Source organism: Ursus maritimus, unplaced genomic scaffold (genome assembly GCF_017311325.1).
Source record: "Ursus maritimus isolate PB19 unplaced genomic scaffold, ASM1731132v1 scaffold_33, whole genome shotgun sequence".
Classification (NCBI taxonomy): domain Eukaryota; kingdom Metazoa; phylum Chordata; class Mammalia; order Carnivora; family Ursidae; genus Ursus; species Ursus maritimus.
The window spans coordinates 2,708,932-2,722,561 of NW_024425897.1; the positions used below are offsets into that span (position 1 = coordinate 2,708,932).

Consider the following 13,630-nt stretch of genomic DNA (forward strand, 5'->3'; position numbering starts at 1 on the left):
TTGTCCCTGCTCCTGAAAGGATCCTCTCCCACCGGCTTGTTGCTCCTGCTGAGCCCTGCCTCATCCCCACACGCTTCCTATGAAGGCACCTGGCCTTTTTATGTGGGGGGCAAAGTCAGTGGAGGCTCAGGTGAAAGCTCCAGGAGCCTTCAGGTCTCCTTGGACCTCTGACACCAATGCCGTTACTGCTCGACACACTCTCCCTGCATGTCCTCCAGTCCAGCAGGGCCCACCCTTGGTTGGCTCATCTTCACTGTGCACTTAAAAGTGGACACTTCTCTTCCTCCACAGGCCTGGGGACTGTCTCACAAACTCTTACAGCCTCCACTGCCATCATCAGGAAGTGGACGTTTCCAGAACCCTTGAGCTCCAACTGTCCAATGGCAGTTTCCTAGAGGATTCAGATGCGATGAGTGCCACAGATGATCTCTCAGTCTGTGCCCTCCCCCGCATTCTGGAACCAAGCTTGAATCTGAGATTCTCCCACACCTTCCCACTTCTTGTCACCACACCTGACCCATGTCACTACTGGGGCACCTCTCTATCTCATCTCCATTCCCCCACCTCCCTCCCAAACCACTGCCAGCACTTGCCAGGGCCCTGCTCCAGGCTCTAGCGCTGTCCTTCGCTGTCCCCAGCCTGTGACTACACCTCTGCAGGCTCCTCTCTTCACTCGTGCGCATGAGGCCCGCATGAACCTATTGCCTGCTCACACACCTGTGTGTGGGCCCCTAGCCCTGACCGTCCCACATCCTAACACATTCCCTCATGCCCCACCTGTCCCACTGTCCCTCCACAATCCCAGCCTCCCACATGCAGTTACCATTCCCTCTGGTCCACTAGTTCCTCACGTAGAGTGAACACACCTTAAAGGGGTTACCTCTGACAGCCAAGCACCCACTGTGCTTTTACACCCAACGTCTGCAATCTGGAAAGCATGCTTCTTATTGCTTTATGACTGTCCCAGAAGCCAGCGGTGCCTACTCACCAACCCCTCCAGGTGGCACACTGTGACTGCCCACTCTCCCAGGACTTCCACACAGGGTGGGCTCTGCTGCCAGGCATGGCTGACACTTGTGTGTGTGTGTGTGTGGGGGGGGGTTGTGCACTGTGGGCTCTTTAGCACCACCCTGGCCTCCGCCTACTAGATGTAGCACCGCGCCCCCAGGTGTGACAACCAAACATTCCCTGGGGGTCAGAGTCGCCCTCACTGAAAACCAGGGCACTGGAAAGTACGCCCACAACTTTCTACCTGTGGCTTTGTCCTTGTGGATTCTCTTCCTGGCACACATTGTTCTGAGTGGGACTGCTGGTTGGAAGGGGACAGATGCCCTTCTGGCAGTTCTCACAGCACTGCTTGCTCAGTAGCTCACTGCCCGAGTGATAAGCGGCCGTGCACTCAAGACCCTGGTGTGTACACTGGCAGGATGGGACAGCTGGGAACCCCTAGCCCGGGGCAGTTTCCCTCTGGCGTGTTGGAGCTGTGCTGCCACCTTCCAGTGCCAGTGCCTGAGTACCCTGACAAATTGTCTCAGAGTTCCTCTGTCAGCACCCGAGGAAGGATCATGAGCACTGTCACTGAAAGGGAGGACATGTCACATAACAGTGCCAAACTGGAGGTAACAATCGGGATGAAGCTTGACATGCCCCTGATGTCCAGGGTTCTCTGGCCTTGGCCTATGTGCCGTGAAACAGAGAGGCCTGTCCTCATCCCAGTGGCAGAAACAAGTATTGTGAATGTGATTTTCACTCTGGTGTTTTATTCCCCATATCTTGATCGATAGAAAGCAAAGTAGGTGCCAAGTGAATGCTGCCACACTCTGTTTACAGAGAGTGAGACTCACAAATACCTGCTGGAAAAGACTGAACTCCACAGGAGCTAGTCTTCTGACGCAAATAACCGTGAAGAGGCTCTATGCTAATGACAGATAATGATCTTCACCCTGTGTTCTAGGAACACGTCCGCCTTCAGCTCATCCTCCTTGTCCCCACCACAAGTATCTCCTGATAGGGGTTGTGGCCATCTCACCCCTGCCCCCCACCAAAACATCAGGAAGCACACAGGAGCGGGTGGGGCACTGGGAAACCAACCTTGTAGAGATGGTCCTTCTTGCAGAGCTCCACGCTCTGGGTCCACCGGTTGTTGCCCTTGTATAGATAAGCCGCAATGCGCCTGAACTCAATCAGCTGGTGCTTCTCCAACCGCTGTGCCAGGGCGATGTTGTCAAAGTTGTCGTAGGCATCGATAGATGCCCTCAAACCCTAGGAAGACCCGGCCTTTCCGTGGGTGAGGGACACAGTGGAGCAGACAACCAGGAATTACTCATTGGTGGTTGCTGCCACCATGGCCTCAGGAAGGCCTCTCCCCATCTACCTCTGGCACCTTGTGGGGCCCACAACCCCTCCTGTGCAAGGTCAGCCCTCTTCTCTGATGCGAGGAGGGGCTCTCCAGTCCCTGAGTGCCCGACACTGGCTGGAGGGGTCCCTGGGGCAAAGGGAGGTCACTGCCCTCTGACAGGGCTCCTTCCTCCACACCCACCTGGTAATCCTCCTCTTCCGTCAGTAGCTGGTTGAGGGCCTCATTCACACTCTTGTTGTTGTGGCTCTGGACTGACCGCAGGTAAGGTTTCACTAGGGGCAACTGGCCTGCCTGACAAATCAGGAGAATGGTGACGGCACTCAAGCAAGTCATCAGAGCACTGAGCTGGGGGCCTGGGGTCACCCTGATGGGCCACTGTGTACAACCAGGTCTCCTTCTGGACACCCACAACTGATATGCCCTACACATACTAACACACGAAGGGCTGTCTGGGTTACTGAGTAAATGCCAATTCCATCTATGGATATTTTGGCTGAAATACAAAGCTACATCTAAAACCTAAAGCAGTTTGATACATTTAATCTTTACATTTGCTGGGGATCAATTTAAAAAACTACTTATTAAGGAATGGGGTGCCTGGGTGGCTCAGTGGATTAAAGTGTCTGCCTTCAGCTCAGGTCATGATCTCAGGGTCCTGGGATTGAGCCCTATGTTGGGCTCCCTGCTCAGTGGGGAGCCTGCTTCTCCTTCTCCCTCTGCTGCTCCTCCTGCTTGTGTTCTCTCCCTCTCTCTCTCTCAAATAAATAAATAAATAAATAAATAAATAAAATCTTTTAAAAAATGAATAAAATCTTTTAACGAAAATAAAAATAAACTATTTATTAAGGAACTACCATTGCAGATGGCCCAACACACCCTTCTCTGGCTCTGGGATGCTCGCTGACTCACCTTTGAAAAGAAGCCAACAGTGCGGGTGTGGTCTAGCCGGGGCGCCAGCACAAGCAACAGGTCGTTGATGAGCAGAGGTTTGTAATCCAAATAGAACTGCAGGGCTTTATAGTAGAGCTCCACATTGGCAACCTGTGGGTGGAGACAGAGCTGAGGGTTGGCCCCTGTCAATCCCCAGGCTGCCCCACCCACCTGTCCCAGATGCGGCACACTCCACCACAACTCCTTCCGGTTTTTGCTCAAAAGCACTTTATTAGTGAGGCTTGTTGTGACTGCCCCTTTTAAGACCAAACGCTCCCTCTCAACATGCCCCCTTTCCCACCTCTGAACTTTTTCTCCTCAGCACTTGCCCCTCAATGACCTAAGAGGCAGGCCTTTGTTTCCTGCCCCGCCCTAGTAGCTGATGCAGGGTCCATGCTCAGCTAGTTATCTGTTGAGTGAATGAATGAGGGGTAACAGGCCAGGATAAACCCAAACACCAAAACATGGCTTTATCCAAGCAAGATTCCCCCAGTCCTCCCTGGGAAGCTCAGCCTGAGCTGTAAGCAAATCCGTAACACATTCTATTATGTCTCTGCTGCTCTCAGACAAGACACCATGGTGTTCAGACTGGGCACCCTGGTATGCAGAGGGCTGAGTCGCTCCAGGCTGACCCTGTGCCCCTAGGAAGGCCACCCTCCCAGGCCTGCTGACAGTGGGGCCTGGTGTTCAGAGGAGAACAAGGTGACTCCTGCCTCCAAAAGGATGTGTGCCAGGTCTGCAGTGATCAGCATGTCCAAGGGAACATGCAGAGGTCCAAGGGTGCACACAAAGTGTGGCAACATTAGAGTCATGCTGGGCGGAGGTGGTAGGCACAGTGGGAGCTTTCTAGCAACACTAGGTCCAGGTAAGCCAGGAACAATGTGGGCCCAGTGACATCTGCAGACCATGTGGCAGAGGAAGAGGGCTATCCACAGCCCTGCTCATTACTGGTACTCTTGCTGGCTACTGACTTTATCCTCCTCTCACTCCCTGACCTGAACGTGCCCCTCTCAGAACAGAGCACTCACTGTTACCACAGGTTCTGACCTAGACTGGCCTTGGGGTCCCTGGTGCTGTCCCTGTCGGTGGCCCCCCTTCCCCTGGGCACACCTGCAACAGAGCTCTGGAACCTGCTAATATTCCGGCCCGGCCCTTTTACTCAATGGTTTCTGGACCCAATCAGGCATCTCCAGCCAGACTAGACATCTAACAAGCAGAAAGGGCAGTGGGGACGTAAGGTGGGGTGGAAGGGCAAGGGCACACTGGATAATCTGTTTTCCCTGCATTTTGAACAAGTCATCGCAGCCTTCACTAAAGCATGGCCAGAGTGCTCCACATCCCTCTGCTTAGACAGCTTAAGGCAGAGCACAACTGGCCATGCTCCATTCCCCCACTGCAGTGACTGTGAAGCTGGACAAGACCTGGCCCAAGCACTCTGGGTGGGTGGGTCCATGGACATGTGTTGTGTTGGGCTGAGCCACTGATCTGGCGACATCTGGCACTCTCTGAAGCATACACCGCTCCCATTGAGGGCACTGGCATCTGTGTGGCACCGTCTTCTGGAGCCATGCACCAGGATGGGAGCACCAACAAGGTCATACCCACTTGCGCAGCTGGTAAGGACTGCCACCGCTGCCCCAGGGCTAGGGATAGGGCATTATTCCTGTTTTGAAGAAGAAAAACAGGCTCAAAGATTCTGTCACGAGCTCAAGGGGGACCAGTGAGGGTGCGCTGGCCCCTGACACTTACTGCGCTACCTGTGAGAAGCGCCTACTATCGGCCGGGCACTTGCTGCTGATCACCCGGCAGGCAGGAAACACGTCCACCTTACGGATGGGGTCACTGAGGTTCACAGTGATGACACTACCTCAAAGTGACAGAGACAGCAAGTGGCTGAGATGCAACACAGGTCTGTGTCACACCTGCCTGGCCCTTCACCACTCAGTCCTGTGGCCAGGTGACTGTAAAACTCTCCTGTTGTGTGCCAACAATGTCTTCTCTGCCAGGCCACCATACCAGCTGGAGTCCTCTTCCTCCTCTCTGCTCCACATGCGAACTGACAAGTCTCTCACACGGCAGAGAGGCAGAGGCAGTCACGTGCTGCACAAGAACAAGCTGCGTGAACACTGCTTTGCTACAAGATATGGTCTTGTCGGGGCGCCTGGTGGCTCAGTCAGTTAAGCGTCTGCCTTCGGCTCAGGTCATGATTCCAGGGTCCTGGGATTGAGCTCCGTGTCATGTTCCCTGCTCAGTGGGCAGTCTGCTTCTCCCTGTCCCTCCTCCTCCCCTGCTTGTGCTCTCTTGCACATGCTCTCTCGCTCTCTCTCAAATAAATAAAATCTTAAAAAAAAAAGATACGGTCTTGTCTGCGAGCATGTGACCTCAGACCCAAGATGTCATGCTGACTTCCACCTCTCTTCAGGAATCTTCTGATCCTGACCACCATCAAGGTAGACTGCACTCGGGTCATGGGCCACATCGGCTGCTTGGATAGCTTGTAACATTCCAGACACCGCTAAGAAACAAGAAGCACTGCTACCTCAACCACGGCACGTCATCAACTTTAAAATGCACCCCGATATCATTTGAGTCCAATGTGAAAAAAGCACGCCTAGAATTGATCAGGTATGGGTTTTCCAGCATGTTTTTCATGTGTGCTGGGGGCACAGGAATGTGAAATCTGCCCACCCTTCCATCAGCAACCTGCAGACCCGTATAGGGTGGGATGTCTGCAGAAGGCCACTGATTTCACATACCGTCACACTGAATAGCACTGACGTGTGTGACCTCAGACACTGAGACCTGGCTAGGTACCCCACCCGTCACCCACACCTGCCCTCAGCAGCCATATGTGGAACAGAAGGCAGACAACTCCCTGACCCAGATGGTAAGGAGCCCATGCCCTCTGCCCCAGCCCCCTGGGAGCAACAGGACTGACACACAGTCAAAATGCTATCTTTCACTGACAGGCAGCAAATGGGAGAAACCTGTGGGCAAGTTATTCATGTAAGGCCACTGGGACAAAACGAAGACACTCAAAGCAAAAGACCCGGAACTGATGACAGAAAGCTTCATCCCCTTACCTTCAAATACATAGAGTTCACAGAGAAGGAGAAGCTTGGAAGCTGGGCCCACTCTGAGCCCAGAAACAAAAAACAGCAGAGGCCTGCTCAGTGCTTGCACCCTGACCTGACACCTTCCAACAGCATTTGGCAGCTGATGGAATAGCTCAGCACCCTGGTTTAGCCCAACTAGACTACTGGAGGGTGGATGCTCCGAGGAAGGTGGGGACCCCGAGGCCACAGATCTGGGCTCATGACTCCACCTCCACAGATGCCCATACTCCTCTGGGCCTAACAGTTTTAGGAGGAGAGACATGAAGAAAAAATATGCCAGGTGGTAGAAAATATGAAACAATACAACAGGAAATGGTATAGATGGGCTCTGGACGTGTGTCCCAATCTGATAGGGCAGAAGGAAGAGCAAACACTAGGGTCTGGCTGTTCAGGACCCTGTGTGGGAGTGAGGTGGGAGAGTGGTCCTAGACCCTGCCCGGCCTGTAGCCTAGCTTTGGGGCCTAGGCCAGTCACTACCCTTCCTAAGCATACATTCCCTTTGTGCAGACAGAATCACCACCACCTGTACAGAGGGCAGTGAGACCCTCACGAGATGAAGGAAAACACAAATACACCCTGGGGCACATACACTGGCACTCATCCTGTCCACCCCTAGGACAGGCTGGGCAGAAGCAGACAGGAGCTGGTGTTCAGGCACCCTCTTACCTTGGCAATGACATCCTTGAACTGCCCTTCCCTCCAGGCGTCAGTAGGGTGATTGATCATGGTGAGGACGGCATTGTCGTACTCTTCGTACTTGTCATAGAGGAACACCAGCTCCGCCCAGAGGTGCGCCTGCTCTGCAGCTCTCAGCACCTGCGGGGACAGCCATGGCTGAGGGCTGGGCTTATGCCACACATGCATGTGGCAGCCAGGACCTCAGAGAGGGCTAGATTACCTTTGGGATGTTGACTCGGGACCAGAAGAGTTCCAGGTGCTCTGGCATCTTCTGAGGCTTGAATTTGGAGTAGAGGATGGCCAGTTCTGTGAACATGCCCATGTGGGCCCGCTCCAGGCCCAGGGCCGCCTCCAGGAGAGAGATCAAATCCTCAAAGTAGCCCCGATCCTGACAGACCAACAGACAGGCCTGAGGTAGGGGTAAACACACCTGGGGTGGCCAGCCCTCCTCCCTCCCGGTTATGCACTCTGGTTCCATCCAGCCCGCCTGACATGCCTGAGCTGAGTCTGACTGGTTCCCATCACATTAATGCCCCAAAACCTCCAGGGCCACCCCCAGAGGACGATTTCACACCCTCCTCACTCCCTGTCTTTACCGTGTGGATAACCTTGCTCCTGCTTCCCTGAGAAACGGAAGCCAGTCAAAGCAAATGCCTGTGTCGACCCTGCCAGCATCTGTACCCATGTTGTCTACTGGCATGCTGCTTGTGTTCCTGGCTTAGGCCCCAGCACCTGCCACCTACTGAGGCTGCTGGGCCAGTAACTGTCCCTTTCTATCTGGGCATCAGCTTCTCCCTCCACAGTTTGCCTTTAGCAAACCTCCTGCTTACTCTCCCAACCTGAAATGCTCTTTTTTGACTCCATGGCCCCTACCACTGCCATCCCATTTTTCTACTCTCTGCAGTGAAACTCCTCAGCAGGATGCTTCCTGGCTGACTGTCCCTCCCTCCTGGGCACAGACGCCTTGTTCTCTGGAACTTCTTCTTACTCTACCCCAACACATGTTGGAGAGTTCACTTTCTGCTATTCTTTATCTGCTCCCACCCCCCATGATCTCATTCAAGTTGTGTGTCTTTATGCCCATCTGTGTGTCAACCAATGGCTTCTATTTCATTTCTCTAGCTGAGTTTCTTCTCTGAGCCCCCGGCCCTGTTTCTCTCCGCCTCCCCTGACACCTCTATGTGAACATCCAACTGGCAGTTCAAACTTGGTGTGTCCAAAACTTAATCCGTCCTTCCCTTCCACCAGTCTCTGCCTTTAGTCTTCCCCACGTCCACTAGTGAGAACTCAATCTCTAGTTGTTCAGGCCCAAAATAAATGGAGTCATCCTTGACTTTTTTCTCTCACCCACACACAATCTACTAGCATACTGACTCAGCTGCAGACTCAAAACACCCCCCAAACGTGATCGCTTGATCACTTCTTACCCCGCATCACCCGCCTCAGGGCTTTCCCGGCTGCCACCTGCCCCCTTCCCTGTCTGCCTGTTCCCAGAAGAGGCTGTTCTCAACACGTAAGCCAGAATGGCCCCTTACCTTCAGGTCCCATGTCCTGTTGTGAGTCCTTCATGATGGCCTGTGTCTCCTGACCTCCCTTCCCCAGGGCCCTTCCTCAAATACTTGGCACATTCCTGCCTCTGGACTCTGCCCTGGCTGCTGACCCTTCCTTCAAATATCCCCATGACCAGACCCCTCAATTTCCCCAGGTCTCTGTTCAGGGTCACCCTCTCAATTAGTGTGACCTTGATGGCCCCTTCATGAAGTTTCACCCAGGCACTCCTGCTCCCCAAACAGGCTCCACTGCCCCTGTAAATCATCACTTCCAAACGTGATGTTTGCTGCCTGTCAACCTTACGGAATGTAAATCCAACTGAACAAGGGTTTTTCTGTTTTGTTTACCGATACCATTATCTAGAATAACACCCAGCGTATGGCAGGTGCTCCAACACTTGCTGAACAAGTGAAGTATTCTGTCAGCCACCAGACTGCTTTATTACTTTCCCGGTTTACTTTACAGTTTTATTTCTTGAACTTCTACGGAATGGGAAAGTATAGGTCACTGAAAAGTCATCCAGCTTAGCCTGACATTTTAGACTCCAGTGGCATTCACTTTCACAGCTCATAGGCCCCTTGAACCCTGCGACTCACTAAGTCCCCCCACAGCCCTTACTATTCCCTCAGTTACGGGGGGCTGGGGCTTGAGTTTCATGGGAACAGTAACACTACTGAGCAAAATCCAATTGTTAGTCTGCCCTGCTGACCCCACACTTCCACACACGCAGTTCTAGGACTCGCACAGACAGAGGCCCAGGCCCTGAACACACTGATGTCTGTCAACCACCTGACAGCGAAGATGAACTGTGACACCAACACAGATAACTCCCATCTTCAAAGGTCCCCTGGGGTTCCCTACTCTGGACTGTTTCTTGTCCTCTGTCTCTATGGTACCTAATGATCATATCCTCTGTGGGCCACACACTCTGGGGGACTGGGGTACGTGCTGTGTCTCTGCCATGACTGGCCCGGTGTTCCCAGCAAGGTACCCAAGGGTTATCCACATGTGCAAGCCACTCGCTAGGCTTCTGAAGGCCCAAGGACACAAGAAGAGGCGGAGTACTCAAAAACACAAATAGCAGCCAGCAGTGAGGTCCAGAATATCTAACACACCAATCTGATTTGTGGATGGGCTATCTAGCACATGAAAAAACTTTGCCATACACACAGTGCTTTGTATGCCTACCTGTGGATGTGACACATGCTAAGGGGATCAGTGTCCTTTTATGTGGAGTGTTCAGGTGTCACTCGTCATCCCCACTGCTGGTCGAGATCATCTCTGGCCAGAGACTAGTTACCTGATAATAGCGTATCAGCTCCTCCAGCTCATCCGCGTGAATGACAATGTGAAGACCACACAGCTGTGCAAGGCGGAACTCCTGCCCATCCACACATGCAGAGCACACCTGTGGGAGGGAAGGCCAGACAGCGTGAGTGTCCCCAAGACAGGGCACAGTGCCACAACAGCTGGCCGCCAGGGGTGCAACTACAAATGCAGAAATAGCGGGGTTTTTATACCAGCAAACAGGGTTTTTAAGGTTAGATTCTGAACAAGTAAATAACTGAAAGGTGAGCTGTGTGAGACTGGGAGAAAAAATAATGACATTTCTAATCCGCAGACCAAGGAGGTATTTGAGACCGTGGAGAGAAGAGGGCTCATGCATTACTTCTAGGCCCTGAGATGTGAAGGTCTCTTTAGATGACAGGAAAGCAATGCTGGAATTTCAGGTTTGGGGTTTGAAAATGGTTTAACAAAGCTCAGGAATAATGGTCAACGGCGCACAGTTCATCTGAGTGCTGTTCAGCTGGGAGGAGCTTACTTTAATAAATATTTTTTAGGGGCGCCTGGGTGGCACAGCGGTTGGGCGTCTGCCTTCGGCTCAGGGCGTGATCCCGGCGTTATGGGATCGAGCCCCACATCGGGCTCCTCTGCTAGGAGCCTGCTTCTTCCTCTCCCACTTCCCCTGCTTGTGTTCCCTCTTTTGCTGGCTGTCTCTATCTCTGTCGAATAAATAAATAAAATCTTTAAAAAAATAAATAAATATTTTTTAAACTGAGCTTTTGTTTTAGGCACTCTGTGGTATGTACACTTCATGATAACAAGATAACAAGTTCTAGGAAGTAAAAGAAGCCTCCTGGGCTTCTGCTCAAAAAGACGCAGAAGGGGCCCTTGAGTTGCTCGCTCACTAGCTCGCTTTCTCTTTCTCAGATTTATTGAGAGAGAGAGAAACACACGAGCAGGGGGAGGGGCAGATGGAGAGGGAGAAACAGATTCCCCACTCAGCAGAGAGGCCCACTCAGGGCTGGATCGCAGGAACCTGAGATCATGACCTGAACTGAAGTCAGATGCTTAACCAACTGAGCCACCCAGGCACCTCTAAGCTGCTCTTCGTTCAATGGCTGAAGACAGACCTCATACCCACAGGCAAAGCTGGCTTCTCTTGAAGTTTCCCTACCTCCCCACCTTCTATATATGCATGTGTTTTCAGTAGAGAAGGCAGAAAACCCAGATAAACAATAATTATCCCACAACCCAGAGATAACTGGTCATTACCTCAAGACACACCTGTTACCTGCTATTTTCCTTGTGATACAGCACACGCCAACTCTCTCTCAGACTCACACACAGAATGGAATTACCCTGGACATTCTACGTATACTTCTCACAGAATACTTGAAACCTCCCCTCCTGTAATCCTGCCTCTTCATTTTGGTAGAGTTGCAATATGTACACTATTTAACCATGCCCTTGATATTGGACATTTATGTTGGTTTTAATCTTTTATTAAACACTACTTCAGAGATTCACTGAAGCTAAATCTTCCGCACCTCTCTTTACAAACTTTTTTCTACTTACAGATAATTCTGATATCAGAGAGCTATTAAGACGTGCCCTACCAATTTACTACAAAAGACCAAAAGTGCCAGTTTACACTGATTATACCACTAATAAGGTGGTTTTTAAAAATAAATTATGATACTACTTCTCATACTCATAATTCCATGCTATAAAGGCAGCTTCCGGGAGCTGATTGGTCCAACACAGAGCTCTCCAGGGCCTTTGCTTCAAACACAAATGCTAGCTTACAAGGTTCTCTGAGCCTTCCCAGAAGACTCAGAATCCTGCCTAGACACGGCAGGCATCCAGACGCATCCCATCTGGCACGAGGGTGTGGAGGAAGGAAGGACAAGGAGGGAAGGCTTGAGAGACCAGTGGTCACCTGGAGACTTCCTATGCTTACCTCCTTCCACGTCCGGGTGCTGTTGGCCTTGCGGCTGCTGTCCACTGCTGCCTGATATTCCCCGAGGTGGACCAGGGTGGAAGCCAGGCGGGCAAAGTTAGAAACACTGCTGTACAGCAGCTTGGCGGCCTCATACATTCCCTCCTCGTAACAGCGGTCTCCAACCTATGAACAACCGGGTAGCTTTGCTGAGACCTTCTTAAAGGGGAAGTCTCTCCAGAGATGGTCTAAAATTCCTAAGTGGCAGGGGTATTTCTGTTTTCAAAGAAGGTGAGTACCTATCTGATCACACAGCAGCCTGAGCCACCACAGAGCTTCTGAAGGATGAAGTGTGCCCTCAGGCCCTGGACCCACTCTCCACTGCCTGCTCCTGTGTTTGCTGGCCGTCATCTCCCACATCTGTACCCCAGTGGGCCTGGCCTTGGAGGTCTGCTCCTTGCTGCTTCCAGGCCAGGCCCCTCCTCACCACTCACAGCTGCCTACTAGAGAACAGCCTGCCAGGGATCACACACCAGCCCTGGTTCTTGCTGCCGTCCACATATCTCCCTCATTCCCTGGCAATGTTAGCTTTCTTTGACTTCCTCTGCTCTGAGGATCTTGTGTCTCTCATGACAACAGCCAGTCACTGTCAGCTGCCAACCCTGGGAAGCCTGGCACAAGAACCTACTCTTTGCCTTCTGCCTCCCCTCCTTTCCAGCTCACTACCTCCAGGCACCCCAGCTCCTGCCCACCACCCCCATGTGCACCTGGCCAACTCGCTTCCTGGCTCTTCTGCTGGCTGTTGGCAAGCCATGTGGCTCTACCCCCACTCCATTGGTTGTACTTGGCTGTACTCACTCGGCCAAACCCCCATCCTGCTTAGAGTGGTTCTCTGCCAACTCTGCATCCAAGACTGCAGAGCTAAATTCAGACAGCCGAAACCCGAAACCCACCCGGGCTCTCCTGCACTTCTTGATGGTGACACTAGAGGAACTCACAACACTAGCAATCCTACTCCCTCAGCCCAGGTACTCACTCCTTGTCCATCATTCATTTCTTATCTTCTCTCCCCAAATCTCCAGCATCTCAAGCTGAGTGCCTGGCTTCCCAAACCCTGAGGACACAGACACAACCAGAAGAGCCCTTCCATAAGCACCAGGACTGAGTCTGCCCCCTCGCTGCATCTGTGGTCCTCACTTGGCCCCCAAGGCCAACTCTACTGGTGTACGTGACCCCAGCTCCCCTCCCCTGCTCCAGGTCAGCAGCCCAGCAACCCTAGCAGTGATTTTGCCCTCTGTACTAAATCCCTCTTAAAAGCTTAAGGAATCTGTTGTTTTCCCCATCTCCAAACCAAACCAATCTTCACTGTGACCTCAGCCCAGCTACTGACTACCACTCTGCTTCTACCCTTTCTTTTCGAGCGATGTTTCTCAGAAGAGATGTGTCTTAAGAGCTGTCCCCAGTCTCTTTCTGTCCTCTCTGCAATCTGCTGCAATCAGCCTCTTGCTGACTCACTAGCAGGGTCACTGCTTCTATGTCTCCAGCTCATGAGGCACGCCATCTAGCTTACCCATCACTCTCCCTGACAGACACCTACTTGCTTCCCTGCACAACCCTTTGTTTTTGTTCCCTAACCCCAGCCACTTTCCATCCCCAGTTCTCCCTGCTCCTGGGCTTTGGGGTGCCCTGGTCTCAGGCCTCAGCCTCTCCCCACTGTACAGTGTCAACTGCACACTGAAGGCTGCCACGTTTACAGCTCTATTCCTAAATTCT

The 13,630-nt window shown here is 52.4% G+C and overlaps 1 protein-coding gene across 1 annotated transcript in view; it reads right to left on the minus strand.

Moving 5' to 3' along the window:
- CLTCL1 (clathrin heavy chain like 1) overlaps positions 1-13,630 on the minus strand; it is a 92,491-nt gene that overhangs the window by 5,552 nt on the left and 73,309 nt on the right. The window contains exons 23-29 of the mRNA XM_040619401.1: positions 11,879-12,043; positions 9,935-10,042; positions 7,304-7,471; positions 7,072-7,221; positions 3,269-3,400; positions 2,540-2,650; positions 2,092-2,262 (exon numbers count right to left, since the gene is read on the minus strand). Coding sequence (XP_040475335.1) covers positions 2,092-2,262; positions 2,540-2,650; positions 3,269-3,400; positions 7,072-7,221; positions 7,304-7,471; positions 9,935-10,042; positions 11,879-12,043 — 1,005 coding nt within the window. The remainder of the gene's footprint in view (positions 1-2,091; positions 2,263-2,539; positions 2,651-3,268; positions 3,401-7,071; positions 7,222-7,303; positions 7,472-9,934; positions 10,043-11,878; positions 12,044-13,630) is intronic.